This window comes from Dromaius novaehollandiae, chromosome 24 (assembly GCF_036370855.1).
Source record: "Dromaius novaehollandiae isolate bDroNov1 chromosome 24, bDroNov1.hap1, whole genome shotgun sequence".
Classification (NCBI taxonomy): domain Eukaryota; kingdom Metazoa; phylum Chordata; class Aves; order Casuariiformes; family Dromaiidae; genus Dromaius; species Dromaius novaehollandiae.
The window spans coordinates 2,304,622-2,330,842 of NC_088121.1; the positions used below are offsets into that span (position 1 = coordinate 2,304,622).

General features: G+C 38.6%; 1 protein-coding gene across 4 annotated transcripts in view; it reads right to left on the reverse strand.

Annotated features, from left to right (window-relative positions):
- The window catches only part of LOC112981171 (1-phosphatidylinositol 4,5-bisphosphate phosphodiesterase eta-2), a 131,614-nt gene that overhangs the window by 19,070 nt on the left and 86,323 nt on the right, over positions 1–26,221 (reverse strand). For all 4 annotated transcript variants that reach the window (XM_026096618.2, XM_064525432.1, XM_026096624.2 and 1 more), the window contains 12 exons: positions 23,499–23,592; positions 16,577–16,780; positions 15,632–15,752; positions 13,441–13,612; positions 12,423–12,530; positions 9,733–9,891; positions 4,887–4,979; positions 3,709–3,809; positions 3,000–3,097; positions 1,972–2,154; positions 1,412–1,519; positions 1,107–1,231 (listed from right to left, as the gene is read on the reverse strand). In XM_026096618.2, coding sequence (XP_025952403.1) covers positions 1,107–1,231; positions 1,412–1,519; positions 1,972–2,154; positions 3,000–3,097; positions 3,709–3,809; positions 4,887–4,979; positions 9,733–9,891; positions 12,423–12,530; positions 13,441–13,612; positions 15,632–15,752; positions 16,577–16,780; positions 23,499–23,592 — 1,566 coding nt within the window. The remainder of the gene's footprint in view (positions 1–1,106; positions 1,232–1,411; positions 1,520–1,971; positions 2,155–2,999; positions 3,098–3,708; positions 3,810–4,886; positions 4,980–9,732; positions 9,892–12,422; positions 12,531–13,440; positions 13,613–15,631; positions 15,753–16,576; positions 16,781–23,498; positions 23,593–26,221) is intronic.

Sequence of the window (26,221 nt, forward strand, 5' to 3'; positions counted from 1 at the left end):
AGAAAGAGAGAGGGGAAAGAGAGAGAAAGAGAGAGAAAAGAGAGAGAAAGAGAGAGAAAGAGAGAGAAAGAGAGAGAAAGAGAGAGAAAGAGAGAGAAAGAGAGAAAGAAAGAAAAAGAAAGAAAGAAAGAAAGAAAAAGAAAGAAAGAAAGAAAGAAAAAGAAAGAAAGAAAGAAAGAAAAAGAAAGAAAGAAAGAAAGAAAAAGAAAGAAAGAAAGAAAGAAATGAAACTGCAAATAAATGACTGAAAACATAAATAGGCCTACTATGGCCTTAGTATGACCCTATGTTTATCTTCTAGGGAAATTTACACAGTCTGACATAGTGGCCTACACAATCCTGTGGAGAAAGGGCATTTAGAAGATAACTGCAACATTCATGCAGAATCAAACCATCTAAAAACTCATTTGAGAGGTTTGATTCTGGTTCCAACAGGCAAAAGGCTAAAAGGAAATTTTAATTTTAACATAACTGCTTCATCCTAACATTAAGACTAATGTTTAATAAAGTCACACAGGTGTTATTACAACACCAGCAGACAGTACAAAAAATAAAGAAAATCTTATCAAAAAGCTGCCAAAATGTTGCAGACTTGGCTCCGTTTAGTTGCCATGAGTTTTATAAAACAAAATGAGGCATCAAAGATAATCATGTAATACAAGCCAAAATGAAGGAGAGAAAGAAAACTGGTAGTAATACTGTGTTGAATGGAACAGATTCACCCAAGCAGAGGGGGGGACTCCCAGGTAACTCCATTTGTCTTACCTGACAAGCTCAGCAGTTTTCTAAATGAATTTAAGAGATAAATTGATTCAGCTCTATATGCTGAGGTGTGGGGTGGAGGGTTAAGAGTGCTGTTGTGACTAGAACCCTGTCATGATGACTGAGCTTCTTGGCCTTTTTTGCTTGTCCCTGAGGCATTGTATTGACAATCAGAAGAAAAATCAAACTACTGCTGTGATGCTTAGAAAAGATGAAAACCAGCTAAAGATGTAGGATGCTAATGACCTGCCTAATTTATTCATGTTCTACAATAACTGCACGGATTTAAACACTCATCCTTACCCCAGCCATTTGGAAATAAACAATCATCAATTGTCCCATACCTCTCCTCTGTCTCCCAACATGGAGTCCCGTGGTTTTGGGAGTTGTTGACCACTGATAATTCTTAGAACCAGCTGTTTCTTCAACTGACCAGGCAGTGGGTCTTCAGAATTTGGATTAAAGACACCTGTTGGAATGAGAAGCCATATAATGTGAAAGAAGTGCAATTTTAGACATGGCACTGGATACCTTCTAGCATCAGCAATCCAGTTTTCTACAAACTATAATTGGGATCTACGCCTACTCTTCTCATGCAATAAGCATGAGAAGAGTATGCATACAACTGTTTTTTGCTGCTTTTTCTTACCTTGACACATGCAGTTTGGTTTGAGGACATAGCCACAATTCCCATTGGCACTAAATTTGGCCCGGTTCAGTTGCAGCATTCTCCCCTCTGACTGGTAGTTTAATGCAACTGTTCAAAAAAAGGTAATATCACTAACAGAGGATTTTAACGACATTCTTGTTTGTACATTCCAGATAAAGGAAGAACACCTAGATATATTTTTAAATTTTATTTCTTGGAGTCAGAAACTCAAGTATATTGGAAAAGGAATTCTCTTATATCACATACATTACAGCTTCAGGGAGAGAAGCTCTCCAGAAGAATTCTGAACTCTGAAGTCTTCCTGCATGTCGTAAGAAGGAAACTCATTTAGCTCCATTTATCAGACATTTGCTTATGCATAAGACATGTTTGAGAAAATCTATGTAGGTAACAATACAGAAAACAATAAAGAGGACTCAGATGTCAGTAAAGCTGAATGAACAGAGAACTCAGAAGTATTTTAAAAGGTGATTCTGGAGCCTCTATTTAAACATTTCTCCTGAATTAAAACAAATAAAACAAGGCTTCTTTCTGCTTACCAAGCTGGCAGCCAGCATTCCAGAATGGCTGGGGATTGTAGTTGCTAGAATCTACACGGTAAGAAGATGGGTAAATGCGGGACAACTGGTGTTGGTTGAAATGTAGATACTGTGTTGGCTTTTGCTGCAGTATCTGGTGGGCTTTTGTTTCACTGAAAGATGAAACCTGCCAGCTGGAAGAGACTACAAAGAAGGGAGGAGGAAATTAGGGGTCATCTCCTTTTTTATTTCTTTTTAAATAAAGCATTTAACAATATAGCACCAGTAACTCATAGCTATCAAGTGTTATTGGAATACATCCTACTACAGAGGGAATGATCCTGTCTTCCATTACAGCAAAATCATCATGTTTATTGGAGGAGTCATGGCTGAGACAACGAAGCCAAGTACAATAAATGATCTGAATCTTCTTTAAGAAGTTGAAAAAAATTCTCTTAAGATTTTTTGAATGTGGTCAAAGAAAGTACAATTTCTGACCAGTCCCTCTTTCTGACAGTTTTTACTAGAATCCTTGATTCCTGTCAAGATTAGATGCAGAAAACATAGAAAGAGGAATGAAATCTAGCAATTTAATGCTAGTATTTCATCAGATTTGAAGAAAAATCAAAACTTTAAGATATATAGAGCTTTGGAGATACCTCTATTGATTTCTAAACATGAGGACCTAAAAATAGTGAATGCTTTTCAGATCACTCCACCCAAGAGCATATCTAGGTCCCCTACTATTTCCCAAGATATAAGTGCTGTGTAGATAACTCTATACAAGCTAGCAAAAAACGCATGTGTTACTACCACTTGTAGTAAATTATCACACAACTCTAGACTCGCTTTGTGGATTCTGAATAACAAGTGGTCAGCCGCCTTGAAATAGTATAGCTTTACTGTATGCAACTCTTCTGTCAAATTCTTCACAGGGTAGGAGGCAGAGAGACTATAAGAACAGCTTTTCTAAAAATAGTTATAAGAACATAAGCCTTTCAATTTCTGTGCATAGCAATCATTTTTAGTAGACTTGTAGTTCAACCTACTTTCAGTTTCAACATCATGGATGCCAACAGACTTTGTATATTTCACCAGGTCAGACAGTGCCCGGGAAAGTTTCATTGTTTTCTTCTGTCCGGTTATTCTAGAAAGATAAAACAAAACAATTTCCCAAAAATTAAGAGAGAAACTTTCTCTTCCATATTTAAAAAAAAATCAGGGTGAAGAAATAAAAGGAGGTTTTCTTCCACCAAGGAGATATTTAATATTTTTTTTAGCACATAGAGCCTCATTGTCAAGGCGCAGAAGCTTTAGGGGTAAGAGTATGAAAGTATACAGAACAAGTAACTTCTGTTCTTACACATTAGTGGCAGACATAAGATCTGCTAAGATCTGGTGAGGAAGACTCTAAATCGCTTAAACCAAAGGGTGAGATATCAATTTATTCACATATATTTGTACTTCTCAAGTCAAGAGGATTTTATTTAGCTCTAACAGAAATACTTCTTAAATCCCAGCAAAGCAACAAGGGGATGCTCTGATCCTCCTCACTTGCATCAAGCTGTCACTCACAGCGTACTTACCAATCTCCCAAAGAAGGCGCCAAAGTATCCTTTCCTTACACAGGATTCCTGTCACATGCCTGCAGACACCCTTCAACAAATTGGCTTGCAGAGCTGAAGTGTATCTATTTAGTAGGTACATTCAGGTACACATCTTTTTAGACACAAAATTGCCAAATCGTGTGTTACAAACCTGCTGTAATGTACAGAGCCCCTGGCTAAACTTCCTTGAGAGTCCAAATCATCTTCACCCTCTTCCAGACTTGTTGTCTTTTTCAATTTGCTTCCTTTTTTCTGTACCATAAGGAAATAAAACCATTATATACAATGGATATCAATATTCAAAAGAGAGTTGCTCTTTACTGCAGGAACTAGTGGAGAAGACAAATAAACTCAGGCAGTTAAAATGGTCTGTAATAAAAATCAAGGAAAAAATGTTCTGGGTTTGTTCTGAAGAAGGGTTTTCAATGAAAGAATCAAATAAGTTACTGCCAAGTTTTATGGTGTAAGAAAGGCAACATGAAATACAGATTTGGGGAAGTCTTTGTGGTAACACAAGGTAGCTGTTATGATGTCCACAGCTTCCATATTGCTGGTACAACTGAATGTGTCTGTAAATACATATCAGCAAACTTTCAGCATTTTGAGGGCATTATTGATTTTGAATTTCTATTTAGAGATTATTTCTCCTATTTTGAGAAAACATCCAATTCCTTGCTCTGAAAAAAGCAGGATCCTTTAAAAGGCCCCAGTCGAGCACTGAAAAATCGGTATTCCTACTTGAAAAGCTTTGCACTAGCATGAAATATCACAGCTACCAACTGGCTTTTAATATCATGTCCATCTGATCAACATTTCAGCAGCTAGAAACAATCCTGCTGTCTTATGCCAAGAAGTATGTTACTTGCAGAAAATGTGAAATGACAGCTTTTTTAATACCTTTCAGTTTAGCAGAATGATATGCATGCCCACAGGGAAGACTCAGCCTAAGGTCAGAACCTTTTTATAATAGAATTGTAGGTCCTCGCGTAAAAGGTGTTTTCTACAGTGCCACTGCTACTACTAGTACTGTGTCATTCAGAGAAAGTAGGATAAAAAAGGTTATTCTAGTCAGTTACATTGCAATTCTAAGTTATTTTAAATGGAAAATGCAAATTAATTTAAATGTTTTTCCAGATTAGATCTTGGATAAATTTAGACTCTGATGTAAATTGAAACAAGCTATCCTGCCTATTTAATCAGTGAACAGTCTGATAGCAAGCCTCTGTCAGACAATGCAATTATGACATTCCTCCCCCACCACTGTGAACAGAGAAAGTTCTACCCAAGAGTCCACTATTTAGTGTGGACCTAATCTACTGAGTGGCTTACCTTCCGTTTAGAAAAGCTGCCCATCAAGGATCGGCTGTGCCGTTTGTTGGTATTGAAGTCTTCCCCAGATCCCATATCATCCTCAAGTTTATTCTAAGGTGACCAAACAGAAAGAATAATGAATGGCAGCAGACCAGAGCACTGCAGACAGCACTTTTAAACACCATCACAAAGAGTCTGGAAAGCAAGACATCCTGAAGTGTCAACAGAACTTGACCAGACTAATGCAAACATTTTTTCTATAAGCTGATTACAAAACTTTATATCACAGATATAATTGGCATTGTATTTGTCCACAGGCACTTTCGGAGCAGACAGAAATCACACAAATACCTACCCCTCATGTGCTAGGAAATTTTATTTTGAATCTGGGCAAAGTTGGGTGCCCCCAAGCCACACACAGTCATCGACACCAGACTGTTTCGTAGCTTAGTATTTTTAGCAGGATTTTTTTTCTGCCAGGAAGTGTGAAATCACATGGTTTTATGAGGATACTCCACAGTAAAAGAGAAATGGAATTCTTGTAGTACCTAAAAACATAAATACTTCACTGATGCTACTGGTCATAAATATGACCCTACAGTTTCACTGTTTTCCAGCCTAATAACACATAGACTACTCTGGCTCACGCCTACTCAGAACTCAGAAGGATTCTCTAAGTCTTGGCCTTGCAATGGATCTTACAGTGATAATTCTCTGATATACCAAATAAATCCTTAGGTTTAAAAGTATATTAAAAATTTCATATACTAGAAAGTTTGGGAAGCAACAGTAGATAAGATATTCTTGCAGACATGCCATTTTAAAATAAAAGTTAATAGTTTTTGGTGAAAGGAAATAGATTTGTCTCTAAAGCAGTCCACCTGTTGGATTACCCCAAAGATGCAGATCCTGCTGTAAAGCCTGAGGCCTTCATGGTTTCTTGACCATACTTTCAGTGGTCTCTGAGAGAGAGGTAGACCAGATTCTTCAATAGGTAGACTACAGAAGAATCAAGGAGGCAAGCTGACAAGAAGCAAGTCAAGGCTGAAGAATAAACTATTTGGGTTCCACCATTAATCACTTCAGCAAATCACAATTTTCTGAAGGACAGATGTACAATAGCATAGCTTTCTATCAACTGTATCGCCCTGTTGAGGAGTCCTATGTCTTAGGTCAGCCTAGAAAGCTTTCAGACTTTTTTTTTCAGCTTTTAAGATAGAAATGAAGAAAAGACAACAAGCTGCTGCTTCAGGATCAAACGGCTTGAAGGCAAACCATTGATCCTAAAACAAGGACATAGTTCTAACAAGACCTAAATCACTATTCTACAGCTGGACTTACTACCAAACACCTCACAAAACTCTCTGTTCTAAAGGGCAAGACAAGAGGGTGTGAGGTAACGGCAAATAGACTCTACAAAATTCATATCTCAGTACTACGCCTAGGCCAGATTCTTTTCCTTAGTTTTTTAGCTGCTACAATTAACAAATCTCTGTGTAAGAAACATTATTCTGAGCATGAAAGCTCATATTCAAATGCATAGTCTAATGAAAATTAGAAAAGAAAGAGCAAGAGAAAGAGTGAGGTTGAACATCATAACTAGGGGTACAGAAAGCCATTACTCCATATCTGAACAACTTCATTTTCTGCTGCCAAGATGCAGAAAGCAGTTTGCAATGATCTGATATGAAATCACAGCAGTGCAACATTGCTGTGCTGCCTCCTGCAAAGCCACGTTCCCAAAATATTTACAGCTGACTTTTCTGCTGCTGGAATGCAGCTCCTAGCTTAAGGGCTATTGTTATTTTGCATTATGTAAGGTATGATTCTATTTGTGCAAATCAGCACTGAGCCCTCCAAAATGCCTGAAGGTTTAAATGACTATCAGTCAGTCCCTGCAAGCTGAGCCCTTCTGCAGTGTTTCTAGTGCCTCACTTCATTCTGGGACTTAATGATTTGCTGGAACAAAGTCATTGATAGTTGGTGTCCCTCAGGGTAGACTCTCTTACCCCCTTCTCCACCTACTACTGCTGAACTGATGCAAAAAATAAACAAACAAAAAGGGAATTAATTTGGCCATAACAGTTTTTCCAGACCAGAAGCTGCTAGGAAAAGAAAAAGCACACACTCTGACTCATGCAAGACCTCTGCTGAAAAAGGGATCACATTTCTGCTTACTACCAGGACTGCTTGTGCCATTCTTAAGGATTGCATTCTGCCCTGGCAGTGTAGCCAGCATGAATGCGTTATACCAAGAAAATCACATGCTAGTCAAGACAAGTCTTTTTCTGGCTAATGGTTACAACCCCAAATGGCACAGTTACTCAAGCTAAATCACAACAGTAGATCATTTAGCCAGCTACCTTACATGTCCTGCTTGTATCATCATGAATAATGAAGTCAGCTCTTTGGGGAGTATAGAACTTTCACAACTATGTACCTTAGCCTGAGTTAAGATATTTACCTGATGCCAAGCTACTGTCATAAAATACTGTATAACATTGCTATATGCTGTCAAATGGCTGCTCTGCCTTGCCCTAGACACAGCTGCAGTTCAGAGGTAAGCAATTACAGCCTTATCCACGTGTTCACGTGACTTGGTTCTGCAATCCTACCTGCACCGATCTACCTGATTTCAGTAATAAGACTCTGACACAAGGAATAACTTAACAACCAAACCAGTTTGTGTTTTGAAATTATATGTAACCCACATATTACTATAAAACTATTTAGTATAGTCCTATATTCACTGTACCCTCACCACTAAAGCAACACAAGGTTGTTCAGGGTGACAGGCAATGCATCCAGAAACAGAGACTGTGTGCTATGACTGCATCTACTGCAACAAACAAACAAACAAACAGACCCAATGGCATCACCCTTCATTCGTTCATTTCTTTTCCATAAGCAAAAGTCACAGGAAAGTACAGCATTTACTGATACCAAATCCTTCTGCATTTCTCACCAGGCTGTTAGCTCACACCAAATGCCTTCTCCTCATTATTCTTGTTTAGCGAGACAACTCTGCAACACTGTATTTATACCTCTTTTTAAAAGAATAGAACTAGTGGAATATCTTGGCAGACTAGCTAATAATTACAGATACCATTCCTTTCAAATGTCCAACCCAGCCTCTTTTCTCCCTACTCCCATCAAACCATTTCAGAAGTGGCTTTGATCATTTCTGGTTTGTGGCTCCAAAAGTAAGTTTCCACTAGCACTGAGTTGTCTGATGGATAAAATGAAGCCTCTGAACTTCTCTACCGCACGGAAGCACATTCCCTGTTTCTTTCCCACTTTACTAATGATAGTTGTGTCTTCAGGAACACCTGCTAAAATTGATATTAATGGTTTATCATAGGAAAATCAAAGATCCTATATTTCTCACTGCACCCAGTGTATCCAGTGCTGAACAGTGAATGTGCATCTGAACCAAAACAAATATTTATGACAATTAAGATGAAAACTAGGAAGTCCCATTACTACTGTAACCTAAAGCTCCAGATGGGAAAAATCAAATCCTGATTCATTCAAGATTAATGTGACCATGCACCTGGCTCCACCACTATGCAAACCCTCCAAATAGTAAAATATGTACTCAAAAACTTACTGTAATTAAATCCTCCTGAGACTTGATCTGAGATAAGCTTTTAACTTTAGATGAATATGCATCACTTCTTATATAACAAACTCTGCTTTGAAAGCTAAGCAGCCCCCTCTACAGTGACACCATGCACAGATACGACAAATCTTTAATGAATGAGTCTCTTAGAAATCAAGCTACAATGTTTTGCTCAGCTTGCAATCAAATGAAATAACAAAGTTTCAGACCAAGAGCATCATGAAGCCTTACAATCTATTCAGTTTATTATTATTATTCTCCCTGAAGTAAAATTTAACTTAGAGTTTTGTCATGAATGATCCGTCTTCTAGTTCTTAAAGTTTATCTGATGAAATGGCTTTGTTTACACAGAGAATAGCTAATTCCTGTGGTTAACTAGTGTTTAATAAGTTCAGTGTTATATACTCCATAAGAAGCATGGTTTGTTACACTGGCAATACCAATGCTTCTTTTAAACATTACAACCACATTGGGAGAGAAAAAAAATGAAGTCAAGAACTTCAGCCTTACCATGAACTTGTCTCCTACAGAATACACCATGAAACTGTATTTCTGAAATAGCAATGCTTAAGTGATAAATCAGATTATTGTATACTCAGCATTTCTAACAAAAAGAAACACCATCACAATCAACTGCACCTTTTCAAAGACCTTTATGATCTAAAAGCTAGGATAAGCATAAAGCCCACAGGATTAATCCACAACAAAACAATACTAGCCATTACAAAAGCATAGATTCCTTTAGCTGAAGTCTCAAAGATTTTAAAAGCAAAATAAAGAAACAAACAAAAAACAGCAGAAGGGGCCATAAAGAAGAACAAATAGAACAGCAATCTCTTCCAGTCGTCCACAGAATGATTTCCTGGTTTTCACTGCGGCCCACAGAAGGAGCATGGACTAAAATTATACTTTCATAATTCAAGGTACTTTAAAATTTTTCGCCAAAACCGTCAAAGCAGTCATTCTAAATTCACACTGATCTTGTGGCTCACAGCATCCTGCTTTAAGGGAACTGCTGAGCATTCTTCAGTTTCATTAGTACTATAATAGCTGCAGATGCCTCAGGTAAACTAACCTATCTGTATTGGAGAGCCTCAAAATAGATTTAGAAACCAATCTTAGACACCCACCTTTTAAACAGCAAAATTATTGTTATGAAATAATAGCACTAGCTTGCTACAGACAGAAAAATACCCAACAGTCAATTCTACAAACGAGTGAAGCACAATAAAATATGTTCACCTTCTTAATATCTGATTTCTGACCAACCTTCCCTGATGATGGCAGAATGGTGACTGTAAAATTGTTTGGATCTTCACAGTCACGGATTTTGGATTCCTTTATCAGGGAGTCTAGTTTTTTCTTCGCTATATTCTCCACCCTCTTCCTATTAGTAGATGCCTACAAAACAGAATCATTAAACAAGGTAGTGATGTAAAAAGTCTTTGTAATTCCAGCCAGGATTAATACACACTAAAATGCTATGTGCATGAAAAAGATGGAAAAGGAAAAAAAAGACTAGCTGAAGAATTTGCTCTATTAGTAACTACTTTGGAGAATGCCAAATAACTTCATTTGCATACTGTGAAGCAATTACCTGCAGCTGAATACCAGACTTAACAGAAGATATGCAGACATGTGAAACCCTAAAGTAGATGTTAGATCTGAAGTGTAAACAGGTTATCTGAAAACAGAGGAAGTAAAACTGATTAAAGTAGTTCTTCAGTGGTTGAAAGGAACCAAGACTGACCATTAGCAAAGCTATTCAGATGACACATGCTTCTGTTACAAGCCAAAGGTGTGCTAAAATAATTAATACTGAGATGATTCCTCCTACTGAACTGGATTAATATATGCTATGTTTTGCAATATTTATTTAATAAAAGATTCATTTAGTCCATTGTGCTGCTTAATAAGCAATTCTTCATTGAAATTTAATAGTTAAGGATATATATGCAGAGTCTGAGTATCTCTCACACTTTGGGGTTGATGGAAAGCATTCGCATGCTATGTAAAGGCTGATTCTGCAACTACAATAGATGCAGGATTCAACTGGATGGAATGGGAGTAGCTTTAGAATCTGGATTTCGGTAGTTCAAGGGCAAAATTTAGGAGAATTCCTGTTCCCTCCTTCTGGGTAGATCATAGCCTGTGTGAAGAAGAGAGGGAAATTAAAATAGAAACCTCTTTTCATCTTTTCAGTTCTTTTTCATTCATGAGGCCTAAACTCACAATTCCAGGTCTTTTTAAAAGGTAAAAGATTTTATTTCTTCAGTAGGCCTTAAAAATTCCCAGTTAATTCTGTCAGGTAACAAGCTATGATCTTCTGAGCTCTTCAAAGTTTGGTTTATAAATAGAGCCAGATGTAGCAAATCTCATATGTTAGATATCAGTAAACCTCACAGCAAAGTGAACTGTTAGTAAAAAAAAGACAATGAGGTCAAAGTCTTTAGTGAAAGTAATACACCCAGCCATAAAGTTAGCTAGTACCATGTTATAAGGAAGGATGACACTTTCTTCCTAGCATTCATCTCTCCACCCATTTAATGGAGGAAAAATAAACATCATTGGCCAACTCTTTACTAATAGCATATGTATGGGCTGAGTTAAAGAGGATCATAGCAAAAGTCATTTCTAGCAATGAAATACTCTCTAACATTCCTGTTTGTTCAAGCATTTGGATCTGGATCCTCTGGAACCAAATCTTCTTCAAACTAAAATTAGCTGAAAAACCTACAAAATCAGTATCTTAAGTACCACAGTGTTTCTGATTTCAGCAGGGTTGTGACATCACCGCCTTTGTTTTCTCTGGTTATTTGAAACACTCTGCCATACCAAGGGACACAGACAAAAGAACTAGAAAATTTAGAAGAACAAGCTGAATGAAATCTATCATAGTAAGAAGTTTCAAACTCAAGCATTTTATTCAGCTTGCCTAGTTCTAGTTCCTCAGTACAGATAACTACACTGGTAGCTCCTAAGTGGTTTGCAAAAGCTTTTGGTTTGGCCTTTAACTCATTTTTCCCCCTGTTCAGAATGGTCAGTCCTTGATACTACAACTGCTCCCACATAGGTGAAAGCCTGCTCTATCACCATGGGCTGTACAATACCTTCCACTTTGAAAAGGTGCATCATGCAAAGAGAAAAAGTAAAAAAATCATAAAATATAGTATCAAAACAACACAGAATCTCAGAATTATAACACCAAAAAATGCTATGCTAAAAGACTGTCCATCAACACTATTTTCCTCCTTAGGTAGGTTTACTCATAAAGAAGCTTCTCTTTTAGTTTTAAATCAAAAGGTTCATATCCATAATACAAAATGAGGAAACAGTCTGAAGGAGAGAGGATTGCAAATGCAATATATGTCCAAGCTAGACTGGTTTATGTTATTAAATGGTTCCAATGTCTCTTTTATATTTTTTCTCTAAGCTGCAATGTTGCACTTATTGCATGCCAGAAAATTAAAGTGCCAGAAGAAATTTTCTTCTAAAAGGGATGAAGGAATAAATATTTTCAGACTGAAGAAAGCAGTGATGAACATTTCCCTCCCTTTTTAGCACCTTCTTACAGTAAAAAAGGATGAAACCCAGCATTCAGCAAACTAAAGGACTGCTCCATAACAGCAATCAGTTTGACACAGGTAGAATTTCTTCCCTTCTTTTTTTTTTTTGCATTTGAGGGGAAGAACACTATGACACGATAAAGAATTGTAAGAGACATTACTATTTCAAATATTAAGACAGACACAAAATTCCAGACTTCAAGCACTACCACTAGAACTGGAGCTGTCTAGTACGCATTTTTGCCAGATCTGCCCCAGGAAGGTATAACGCCTTAAAAAATTGTGATGAGAAGACACACAAGGTTCCTTCTCACTGTGATGGGAAATCTTAACATGCATTTATATTTGAATGGTCGCTTAACTTACATCTCCATTCATTAATTTATAATCGTCATCGATCTCATCAGCACTGTCCTCATCAGACACGTCACCTTCCTCTGCATCATCACTAATGTTGGCTGGAAGCTTTTTCCCCTAGAACATGGAATGTTCACACAGACAGGTTAGCATGCAGCTTTTGCTATGACACAGAAAAAAATGGCATCGCCCATGACAAAAACAAGAGTAACTCCTAGGAAGAGTGGGAATGATAATATTCCAAGCAAACACTAAGGTTTAGTGTGTGCAAAGACACTGATCCAGGATTCTGTATAAAATAAACCTGTCATCTCTCATCCCCCACCAAAGAATACCCAAAAGTACCAAAGTCAACATCTCAAACTAATGGCTTGAAAAAAATGTTAACCTACGAAAAATACATACAGAAAGAATAAGAAAGAATGAAAGGGGAAAAAAATGAGAGATAAGACATTTTCTAATTCATGCGAGAATAATCAAACATTTAGGACAGAAATCTGTAAGCTTTGAGTAAAACTTAAGCAAATACAGAAAGCATAGAGCTTACAATAAGAGACAGACAGATACATTTACAGTAGCTTGGGTTCAAAGCAGAACTTCTCAAGGGAGAACACGCATTTGTTAAAAGCTCTTCTGTATCCAGCAGAATCAGAACCAACAAAGGATTCTAAGAGCTAAGTGCTTTCAGACTCAAAATGACAAGGGAGAGAGCGAAGAATGCTACAGTAAGGCAGACTTAAGGTTTTTTTTAACAAAGCATTATCACACATGTTAGGAGCTTTAGTGACTATATTAGCGTGTAGGCAACTTCGTTAGTGGAAGCCCACACTAAAAAAGATCCCCCAAATGAACAACAAACCAAACAAAAAAAACCCTCCTGGTGGTGAGTGACAAAGGTGACAGTAAACTTCTCACTAAAACACTAGGTTGCATGACACAGCTGTATCTGTATAGCCCCCTTATAACAGGTAGAATTTGTAATCATCACAAATAAGGAGGGAAGGAGCAGAAACAAATAGGTTTTTACCTTAACTAGTATCTTCCCTTTAAGACTTGCTGGTGAAGGGAGCTTGGTAGGATCTTCATTGTGCACTGAAGACAGATCCAGTTTGTCTCCCAGGATTTCTATAAGATACTGTGCCATCTTCTTCTGCTGAATGACACTGCAATGGTTCTCAATCGACAAGATAACAGGGTACCTGGCAGAGACAAAAGCAATTATCAACTCCAAATTTAGCTTTTATAGCACTAAAGAGGGTAAGTGTTATTATTGTCTGAGCCATGCCTGTAATAGGCACCACTACTAATGAAATCCAGTGGAGTTCAATAAATCAGTTTGGACACAGGACTGATATCCCACTACTCACCCCCAATTGAATAGTTCATTTTTGACAGCCACAGGATAATTAAATTTCTGCATTCTGACTTGATGCATTTTTTCCAGAGCACACTTTTGACCCTCCTACACTACTGAGTCCTGACATCTGCTTCCTTTCAGATTTTAACAAGCCAACCTTGAGCAAAATGCGGTCAGTGCCTTCCCCTCTCCTCCCTGAACTGTCCTTCGCCCCTCTCCTACTTCCACAGGCAAAAGTGAAGAAAGGTTCCAAGAACTGAAAAGCTCCCCAAATGGGCTTTGTCCTTACCTTCCCAATTCCAACATTCAATGCAGAAACCTGGCCTATTAGCTTTTCTGCAAAAATCTTTCTAGCTGGCAAAAGAGCAGTGTCATACAAACAAACCTGCAGCTTTTTTCCATAAAGGTAGAGCCTCTTTTACAAAGAAGGTAAACATTATTTCTAGATTTAGTTTTTTATTGTCATTTATTGTTGATTCTCCAGGTTGAGGCCAAGGAATCATAATGCCTGATTTCAAAGGCATCAAGATAAGACTCATAAAACTTCAATGCGAGTGTGGTTGGAGTCACATATAAATACACTGAAGATGGATTCCTGTTAAGTTTAGAGATGATGCGCTTCTAGGATGAGCACAAATGAGTGCAATTTTGTAAGTATGAATTATGAATGATACATTAATTGCAAACTAATTACAAATAAAGTGATGTCTATCTTGACACCTGGCCCTCAATAGCTCCTCATTAGGAGATATTACACTTTCAGCCAAAGCCAGCAGGACAAAATTTTTCCAAGTTAAACTCATGGCTTTGCCCAAAGCTAGTCCTTAGCTGTATTTGCAACCTACCAACAGCTAATGCCTCCAGCCTTACCCTGGGAAAGAAAACACCAGCAAGTCTAAAATACGCCAGTTTTCTTTGGTACCAAACTCTGACTCAGCATCAATACTTATCAAAAAAAAAAAATTCCACACAAATAATAATAAATTGTAACAGAAACCTGGTTAGCCTCCATCAATTCTCCAAAGAGACTTATCAAAAAATTTAAGAATCACAATTTCAGAAGCACTGCTATACATTTTGTGAGCCAGCTTTCCTTTGTTTTCTTTATCATGCTAGAGCCTTCATGCAAACTCTAGAATTTTCAGGCTCACAATAAGTTTATCTGGGCTAAAATTTCAATGCATGTTTAGCTCTATTAATGAAGACAGACATACTTTGGGGATCTCCTTCACACTCAGTGAAGTCGATGGAAGATTTCCATGGAGATACATTAGTTTATTTTTTTTAAAAAGGAGAAAAAGATAGATTAACACAAACATTTTGACTCTTGAGAGGTTGATAGTACTGTCAGCTTTAGAAAACTTCTCATTTTATAATTCTTTAATCTTCTGAGCAACATGCATGTAGAAAAAAATCCTGTTTCTCTTGAACGGTCTGCTTTCTCCACAACTGGGCTCCTATCTCTTTGTACTTCTTTGCTGCCTGACTTACCACCTATCTTTGGAGCAATCATCCGAGTATGATCTTGGCATCACTGGAATGCACATCCAGACATAAGTGGCTGAACTGCCAGATATTTGCTAAAAATGTTCACTTTCAAAACATGTTACAGTCTCTTGTCTTCTATGGATGGGATAAAGACAGCCCCACAACTATCTACACAATTCCCCTACTCAGTCAATTTTGCCTTGTTATTTCTTTCTGCAGGCTTTCTCCCCATAGAAAATAATTTAGAATTCGAATGCTTGACTGGCTTATGCAGTAACAGGTTAGGTTTTCAAATTACTGCCTTTAAAAGGATGCCTGAGAGCACTACAGTTTATAACCTTGAGACTCTTAAGGTGGCAGCCCAAATACATACTCATTCTTGACAAAGGCGTATTTGTTGATAGTTTCAATCACATCTTTGAAGAGAATTTTGGAAGTCAAAGTATATCCGTGGTGGACAATTGGTTCACCGTCCGGCCCATCCCAGCAGTCAACTGTAGAATAGAAACAATGACACCCATCAGACGATTAACATCTACAGCCACTATCTGTAGAAGACTTTGAGACCCTGCAGTCCCCTGCAGGAAACCAGCCATGCAGCAAGGCATAGGTTCACTCCCACTTTTCATCTGTATCTATCACTGCACTGTGCTGAATGTCCTTTCTCTGAAGAAATTTCCTGGTCTTGAGGTTCTACTGTGAACAGAGGACCATTTCTGTTGGCTGAGAAAGCCCCAAGAAAACAGATCTCCTTTAGAAGTGCTGAGGATTACTACTACAGGAAGAACTATGGAAACTCTTTGATGGTCATTACTTTACAGATGACTACAGACAGGTACTGCCTCTGAAAGGCACTGTAAACTTCAGAAGGGATTTCACAGCAAGGATCATTGGTGAGTGCAGAGATTGCCAATATTTTGCATAAGACCCTACTTCCCTTAACAGAAATACCAGCTCTCCTGCTCTATCTAGTTGGAACTCTGTCCTATTTGCCAGTTCACTTGCCATATGCTTGCAACAAATTATATAGACCAACAGATTCTACTAAATGGGAGTAACCTCTCTACAAATAAATTTTTATAATTTTTTTTCTCGGCACCAGCAACACTACTCTTCATATGTCTTCCTTATTCCCACATTCAGGAAAATGTACGTTATATGGCATCATTATCCGGCTCTTGCTTATGAAGGGAAAACAACATTTTACTATGCTTTTTCCTCTACCCAATTACTGCGTCTTCTGCAGAAGTCATGACTCTTCCTTTACAGAGGAGAGACAAAACTATGGAGCCTATTGATGATTACTTCTGATCTTTACCTTCTACACAACGACAGCCAGATTGTAGCACCCATGCATACATGTCCATCCTAGACTGAGACATCAGCTGATCCCCCGTGAGGTAGGTATTATGTGAAGAGGTAATGAAATAGTGACTCAAAGGATAACTCATGTCCTGATTCACTTGGTAGTGTTCTGGGTTGAATATGTCCCCTGATGGACTCCGCATGTAATTGGTGAAACCTGCGAACAAATAATACACCAAATACATTTTTTCCACTTTGTTGACGTAACCTTCCTGGAGCACAGCATCAAAATGCATCCCTGCATTCACCAACACATTCACGAACATGCGAAACAAAATGAACAAATAAATAACACTACTATATCCCAACAATTTGTCACAATGAGCATCTGCGACATTTGGTTTGGAGAACTACGGTTTAGGAAAAAGAATCTGAGACTTGACATTATTACTAGTTGTTTTGTTCATTTCCCTGCTCTGCCTTTCTTGAAAAATAGGACTGTATTTAATCTGAACCTGACATTTTAGGTTTATAATTCAAAAGATTCTGCTGGGACATTAAGTGGCATGGGGCATGAAAGCCTCCAGAGGTCTGTGGTCACATCCTGGTATTGCTTATCAGTGAGAAGAGTTGAAAGATAGATGTTATTGCACTGCCTGTAGATAGTTTCCACTGGTTCAACACAGCTTGAGGCAAGGGAGATTCTCTTCCTTCCTCTATTTCTCCTGTAAACATCAAAAGAATGTCAGCGAGGTAGACTGTGCACTGGGATCTTTGACCCACAGCATTCTGTATCTGGCTTGTACAAGCAACAATCTCTAATTTTGATAAGACACCACATGCGCACACACGCATGTGGATGGGAGACATCTGCAGCTTTACATTACTATCTGTCACTTTATGAGGCTGAAGTTCACTGTAATAATCCAGGTTTGGCACCAAAACATCTATTATCTGTGGTACATTCAGTAATGTTACCAGAAGAATTTATTTTCCATAGTGGGATCTTTGCAGGTAATGCAGACTACATCTCCTGAACAACTGCTGTATTGCAGTTCATCACTCTTACTCAGAACTGTAAGTATGAAGAAAAACAGCTGGAAGCAAAGTTTTAGCAAGTTACATTTTTCTGTTTGTCAGGAAATTGCTGCTCTCACATCACATGTGTGCCCATACACATAGACACTTTCACAAGAGAGACTAAATTTAAAAACTATAACCTTCAACCCAAGCCTCCCCAAAATTCTTTTCATTCACCACTACTGAAAGGCTAAGAATCTTTCACATCCTGGCTTTAACAGCTGTTGACAGTTATGATACCTTTATTCATTAGGTTCTCTGCTTCAAAACTCCTGATATTTTGCTCATTATTCCATAAATAAAACAGAATAAAACAGTGCCTATACAAAAATGCTGCCAAGTTTCTAAAGACCCTAGTGTACTTTCTCCAACCATGACAAATAGGTGTATTGTTTCACTAAAGCTACACAAGGGAAAATAACTCCAGTCCTCAAAATCAGTCTCACAATATTGGTCTACAGAATGCAGAGAAATTGAGATTGGACAGAACTTAAGATAAAAATTCACCTTTATGATGGTTCTTCTACACTTTACATTTCATGTTGATTAAAGTTTTACTAAACTAAACTGTTGAATACAAACCACAGCCAAAACTTTTTACATTTAAGTACTGAACAATACAGAGAAAATGAGAGAAATAAGAGAAAATGCTAGGGAACCTCAGTCTACTCAGATACATTTCTTCTAGCGAGTGCCCTGAACCAAAGCACATTAGCTCAGCTTCTGCTTAACTTCGAGTGGATAGACAATATCATATGCTTAACAGCTGTGCTGCAAAGAGGCTGTAAATCGAGCCTTTCTAGGCAGCTCAGCCCCTGATCCCAAATCTTGGAAGTAAAAACAGTAAAACTTCCATTCTTAAGAAAAAATGATTCCATAAGTGAAAAGTATGTGAAAAATAGTGCAGCTTTGTCCCCTTTAATATTTGTGAAAACACAGTCAATAACAAAAGTGAAAAAATTGTATTGTAAATAGGGAGAAAGTTTGTTTCTTCTTAAATATTTATCTTTATAGGAAAAAATCTATATATGCTATTTTAGGGATAATTGTGTAAACATTCTGGAATAAATTTTAAACAGAAAAACTGTTCAGGAATAAAGCTACGTGCAAATAATTCTATAATAAGAGTATTGCTGCTTGAATCTCCTCCCTGGGTAGACAGAAAAAGTCATCCTTCCACCAGAATACGACTGCTCTTTTATGAAAGTAGCCTTTAATAATTATATAAATATACATGTGTATAAGACCTTATAGGACAAGACCACACTCTCAGATGAAAATGTTTAAGACTTCATGCAAGCTTGTGAAACACATGATATAAATCCTGTCAGAAACCAGACTGGAGATCATCCAATGTCACAGTATAGTGCTAACTGCAAGCTAGTAGGACATCACTGTAAACCTGAAGTCTAATAAGCCCTACAGCCTTACAAAGAATTGCAGCATTATGCCAGTCTCCGAGACTCAAATATCACGATCAACAAGCACACTATTAATGCAGCTTGAGTAAAAGCAAGAGACTAACCAAGTCAGATCAGATACAATGAAAAATTAATAGGACACAGTGTATGCCAGGAAAAACAGTGTTAGTGGCTCTTCATAAATTAATCATTTCTTCTTACTACAAGCCAAGCAGCTGCTACAAGAATGATTCTACACACTGCTGTTACAGCACCCTCTGAAACAACACTGCCGTTTGCCTTAAGCACTCATTAAAATACAATATCAAAACTGATAAACTTACCAGTGAGTTCATACTAACTGAATCCATCAGCCCTCAAACAAAGAAAACTGAACTAATCAAGATACCATTGGCAGTGTGTACCAAGGACCTCAAGCATTTAATTACACATTCAGGGAAAGTTTTCCTCTGATCAACAGAGAGGTTTTCTGCAAGACCATTTTGAATGAGCTGGTTGTCTCAGGCCTGTCCTAGGTGCTTCATGATAAAAGCCATCACAGCTGAGGACACAAATTTGATCCTACAAGGCAATACAGACACACGAATGGGTACGAATGGGCAATAAAGACTTTACTATTTCACTGCTCCTAAAGAAGTGCATCTAAGTGTGAGCAGTATGCTTTTGCCTGGGCTGTATCAATCCGAGAAACAAATACAAGTCTTTAGTTTCCACAGCTGTTGTATTTCAGCCTCTCCATGCAACTCCCTATTTGCTTTATGGAAAAGAGGAGAGATCTAGAGTTTCAATTATACACAAAGACAAAAAAATTGACTCTGTGTGTGTGTCTGTATACATATGTATGTATGCATGTACATATGTATAATTTTGCAGGCAGAATTAAAAGACTGCTAAGGAATTAATGCTTACTCCACTTGGAGTTAACTGAGAAAGTATATGAGAGATTGTCAAAAAATATGTAGTCAGTTCATCTAGATTTTCTGGAAGCAGGAATCTTGTTACCTTGTTTTCACCAAATCACACAGAATTACAGAATAGTTGCAGCTGGAAGGGATCTCTGGAAATCATCTAGTCCAACCTTCCTCTTCAAAACAGGGTCAACTAGAGTAGATTGTTCAGGGCCTTGCCCAGTTGGGTTTTGAGTATCTCCAAAGATGGAGACTCCACCAGCTCTCTGGGCAACCTGTTCCAGCGTTCAACCACCCTCACAGTAAAAAAAAAAAAGTTCTCTTATGTTTAAATGGAATTTCCTGTGTTACGATTTGTGCCCTTTGCCTCTTGTCCTTTCAGTGGGCACCAGTGAGAAGAGTCTGGCTCCTTTTTCTTTACTTCTTCCCATCAGTTATTTATGCTGATTGATAAGATCCCCCTGAGCCTTTTCTTTCGTAGGCTGAACAGTCGCAGCTCTATCAGCCTCTCCTCATAGGGAAGATGCTCCAATCCCTTACTCATCTTCCTGGCCCTTCACTAGACTTGCTCCAGTACATTCATGACTCTTGTACTGGGGTGTCCAGAACCGGACACAGCACTCCAGATGCTGTCTCACCAGTGCTGAGTAGAGGGGAATAAACACCTTCCTTGACCTGATAGAAACATTCTTCCTAATGCAGTGCAGGATGCTGTTGGCCTTCTTTGCTGCAAGGCAAATTGTTGGTTCACGTTCAGCTTATTGCCCACCCCAGGTCCTTCTCTGTAAACCTGCTTTCCAGCCAGTCAGCCTCCAGACTGTACTGGTGCATGGAGTTTTCCTCCCCTGGCGCAGGACTTTGCATTTTCCTTTGTTGAATTTCAAGAGGTTCCTGTATGCCCATTTCTTCAGCTCGTTGAGATCCCTCTAAATGCCAGAACAACCATCAGGTGCAAACACTCCTCCCAGTTTTGTACTGACTGCAAATGTGCTGAGGTTGTACTCTGTCCCATTGCCAGGTCATTAAAGAAGGTGCTAAGCCATGTTGGCCCCTGTTAAAGTTGAGATAAAAATCCACTGCTCTCCCCTCCTCCACCAAGGCAGTCATTTCATCACAGAAGGCTATCAGGTTGGTCAGATATTATTTCTCTTTCATAAATCCATTCTGACTATTCCCAACTGCCTTCTTGGCCTTAATACGTTTGGAAATTGCTTCCAGCAGTTTGTTCCATCAGCTTCCCAGGGATTCATGTGAGGCTGACTAGCCTGAAGTTCTCGGATTCTTCTTCTTGCACTTCTTGAAGATAGGAGTGACTTTTGCTTTCTCCTAGTCCTCCAGAACCTCCCCTTATCACGACCTTTCAGAGATCATCGAGAGTGGCCTTGCAAAGACATCGGCCAGCTCTCTCAGCACTTACGGATGCATTCCATCAGGTTCCATGCACTTATGTATGTCCAGTTTGTTTGAATGTTCCCTAACCTGATCCTCTCCCACCTAGGGTAAGTCATCATTGTTCTAGATTTTCCCACTGATCTCAGGAGCCTGAGATTTCTGAAGGCAAATCTTACCAGTAAAGACCAAGACAAAGGAGGCATTGAGTACCTTGGCCCATTCCATGTCCTCTATCACCAGGTCCCCTGCCCCATTCAGAAATGGGGTCACATTTTCCTTAGTCTTCCTTTTGCTGTTGATATAGCTGTAGAAACTCTTCTTGCTGCCCTTCACATACCTTGCCAGATTCACCTCCAGCTGGGCTTTGGCTTTCCTAACGCCATCCCTGCACACTCAGTGTTTCCATATTCCTCCTGGATAATCTAACCTTGCTTCCACCTCTCATATGCTTCCTTTTTATGTCTGAGTTCTGTCGGGAGCCCTGTTCATTGACACATGCCTCCTGCCACCTTTGCTTGATTCCCTGCATGGAGGAATAGACCGTTCTTGAACTTGAAAGAGGTGATCCTTGAAAATTAACCAGCTTTCTTATACCCCTCTTCTTTCCAGGACTGTATCCCATGGGATTCTTCCAAGCAGGTCTCTGAATAGGTTGAAGTCCGCTCTTCTGAAGTCCAGGGTTGTTATCCTACTATTTGCCTTGTTCCCATTTCTCAGGACTCTGAACTCTACCATGCCATGGTCACTGCAGCCAAGACTTCTCCTGACCTTAACATTCCTGATCATTTCTTCCTGGTTTTTAGGTACCAGGTCCAGCAGAGCACCATCTTTAGTGAGCTCTTCAATCATTTCTGTTAGGAAGTTATCATCAATGCACTCTAGAAATCCCTTGGATTGCCTGTGCTCTGCTGTGTTGCCCTTCTAGCAGATATTGGTGTGGTTGAAGTCTCCCATAAAGACTAGACTCTGCAAATAATAGGCTTCTTCCAGTTCTCTCAAGATGACCTTATCTCCTACTTCTCCCCGATGAGGCAGTCTGTAGCTGACACCCACTGCAACGTCACCCACGTTGATCTGATCCCTAACCTAACCCATAAACTCTCAGCTGGCTCATCATCCACCCCTAAGCAAAGCTTTTATAGATTGGGCTAGTTTTTAAAGTTTTTCTTTCTGATATGAAAAGCCCAGCCTGATTGTTTGAAACTGTTTGAAAAGACTAGCCTGATATTCCTAGCTATGAAGAAGGTAGGACAATGAAACTATATGACTGCCAACTGACTGTAAAGCGCTACCAAATCAAAGCATGACTGTGTCAACTTCTACACTCACTTTGTACTAGTAAAAGCTTTAACAAAAATTGAGAGCAACAGAGAATTTAATCTGAGAGTAGAAAAGACCGGAACCTATTCTAAGCAATCACCACTACTTGAAGAAAAAACCCTGACATGACATACCAGAAACTACCCACTTCTTCAGGCAATAAACCAAACTGAACTTAGATTTTTGCCATTTTTCACTATGCCAACACACTCAAAAATACACAAAATTGATTTGTAAACACAGTCCTAGGACTTCTGCAGGCAGTAAGATCTGACTGAAGGTTTACAGTTTATGGAAAGGGATTTAGAATCAGCCCCCAAAATGACAGGTGCTGTTGTGGTGGTACAGCATCATTATATTCAAAGTGAAGCCATTAGCACTAGAGGTCATGACAGCATGCTTCTGGAGAAACTTCACTTATCATCCTGCTTTACATGTTTACTCCGAATCACGTGACTCATTCTATTAAAGATCTAATATGTATCTATAAGCACACAAGAAGTATTTCCAAAGACACCTATGGTAACTGTGGGACTAAATTCTATTGTATTTTCCAAAAGCACAAATGAGACACATCCAGGTCCTGTGGACCACCAATGACTATTATTTCATCATCATATATACCCTTAAAAAACTTCTAAGGAGTACCAATTTCCCTTTAGGTTCTCCAGCAAATAATAGATATGCCAAAAAATGAGGAAAAAGTATTCTTTATATAACATAATAAACTACATATGATGCAAACAAATGCGATATTCTCACAAGCATTTAATCTGTTATCCCTCTCCTATAACAGCTACACTAGCCAGCTTACCATCAATCCCCAAAGCTTCCTCCTTCTTGTTCTCCAAACATGGTTCAAACTTGGTGATGATTTCCAGGCAGTGTTCCTTAGTCACACTGGTCATCTGTAAAAGTAGCAAAAATTAAGTGGAGAACTTATTAACTAGCAATTGCAGTTTCTCCTGGCTCTTTTTCCTGTATACAGTTCAACAACCATCCAGATTATCTATAGTGACACTAGGATTTCCAATTACCCAGTGAGATTCTCACTCCTGCCAATCAGCGTCAGGTCAGATAAGAACTAAACTGCTCAGTTAAAAGTTTCTCTCCTATTGGCAGCTGCCCAATCACAGCCAAAAAACACAGTCAGAGTTCTGCTTTGTAGGTCAAATCTGATTAGAGTGTTATTAAGCACACAAAGCATCCAAATAGAACAAGCTCTATCACAAACCAATAGGATTTCTTCTGTTGTAGGATTAAAGGATTCATTTGCATTGTCAAAGGGTTTTTACTTTAGAATAAAACAACAAAATGATGGTACTTGATGCAATGGACAGAAGAATCATTTATAACTAGCAAGGTAACAGAGGATCAGGAGATATTGCTCTCAGAAAGCTCCTTGAGGAAATCCGCTAACTTCACGATTGCTTTGCATTCTAAATTAGAAAGGCAAATATATGTTGGGAGGAGGGAAGGAGGGGAGGAGGGAATGAAAAAGGAGGCCACTTACTGCCACTTGTCCAGCAACTCCTTTCCATCAGACACTCTACCTGACACACATGAAGATACAGCCCTTGTTGCCAGAGAGGAATACCATTAAATTGGCTAAATTGATGATGGTTGGCAACACGGAATCTTTGCTTAGGGAGAAACTAAACCACCAGCACATTTGCTACAAGATCAATGCCTTTTCTGGTAGAAATTTAAAACCTAATAAATAAAAGTGAAAAAGAGGAAGAAAAGAACGCTAACCTTTCATTTGCCCACACATTACAGATTGGCTGGGTTCAGAAGGACAAACTCTGAAACAACAAAAGGCTTTTCTGGTTCCATTAACATTTCAGCCCTACAGAACAAAATATAGGGATCACCTGGAAATCATTGTCCATGAGATTTTGAATTCAAATTCCTCAGCAAGGTTTTTCCCAAATGCATCTCTATAACATTGCTGCCACAACATTCTTCAGTTCTGTTTTGCTGATAAACAAAATGAACACCCGCTTTCCCTGTACATATTATATGAGAAAGAACAGCACCAGGCATGGGAGAGAAGCCCTACAGACATGTATTATCCATGTCAGTGATCAGATGAGCTAGTTTGTGTCCTGTGGCTAGTGTTCATTTTCCTCTCTCACCAGGAAGATCAATAGACCAATGAAATGGAAACACATCCCGCTTATTTAAAAAGATGAGTGCAAGAGAAAGGTGACTTTTTTATTCATTCATTCCTTAGACAACTCTTGAAACTCTGATGTAGATTTATGACTATGGGCATGCAGCTTCAAAAAAGACCATGAGAGGGAAAAGAGAAAGACAAGCCAATCCATTGGTTCATGAGCTGACTGCATCTTGCTATCCAGTTTTTCTTCCTCACTTCAGAAACTTCCACAAGTGTCTAGATGAGAGCTCATAGCATTATAGGATAAATCAGGTGGAAGGGACCTCATCTAGTCCAAAATCCTGCTCAAAGCAGGGTCAGCTATGAGGTCACAGCAAGCAGCTGAGGGCTTTATCCAGTCCAGTCTTGAAAACTTCTGAGCATGGAGCCTCTCTGGGCAACCTGTTCCACTGGCTGATTGTCCTCATGATACAGATACTACATGTCTTACCATTTTCTAATCTGTCAAGTTACTGTGAACCAGAAAAACCCAAATTTGTCTTGACCAAGAAGTATATGCGATAGAAGCGCAGGAGTAAAACTGTTTGATTCCAGGTAGCTTGGTTACAAAGAATGTTTCCATAAGGGTTTGCATCAGTGATGGAAGATGCACTATACACGCAGAAAGAAGAAATCTTTACTTTCTGCCATTAAAAACAAGAATATATCAAGACTAGTTTCCTCTTCAGAGAAGTATATGAGCTGTCAGAAAATGGACTCCTGTGACTTTGATGTGCAGCACTGATTGATGGACAAAATTACTAATGTGACTGAAGCAGGCTACACCCCATGTTAAGTACAGTAACACAGGCGGAAAGCATTTACTGCAACACAGTACATAGTTTGTTGGCATTTAGCTGAATGTGCATATACAACCTTAAGCACACTGTTTAAATGCACTTCAATATTTGAACAGTAAAGCTCAAAGCTACGAATTAATGTCTCTGAAGAGCAGTATGTCTCAGATTCATGAGCAACTTTAGATATAATGCTTACCACTATCTACTGGCCCCTGTATAATAACAGATTACCTGGTTTGATAGACTAAAAATACTATGCCTGTTCCAGATAAGTGCAATGGGAAAATACAGTCTTTAGGACCCACTTCAGCAATGAAATGTTAAGTACTAAGAGACTATCTACTATGCACTATCATATAGCCTCAAAATGCTTTTCAAGACATGAAGAACTGTCAACAGCTCTTCAGAAAACAGAATCTCCCACTTTACAAATTGAGAAAGTGGGACAAAATTAATTCAGTGCCTTGTCATGAACTATGCATTCATAGTCAAAAGCAGAGCCACAAAGAGCATCTTTGCACTAGGCTACTGAATACTGGAAGAAGACAGATATTGATGCGATTTTTCTAAAAGAAC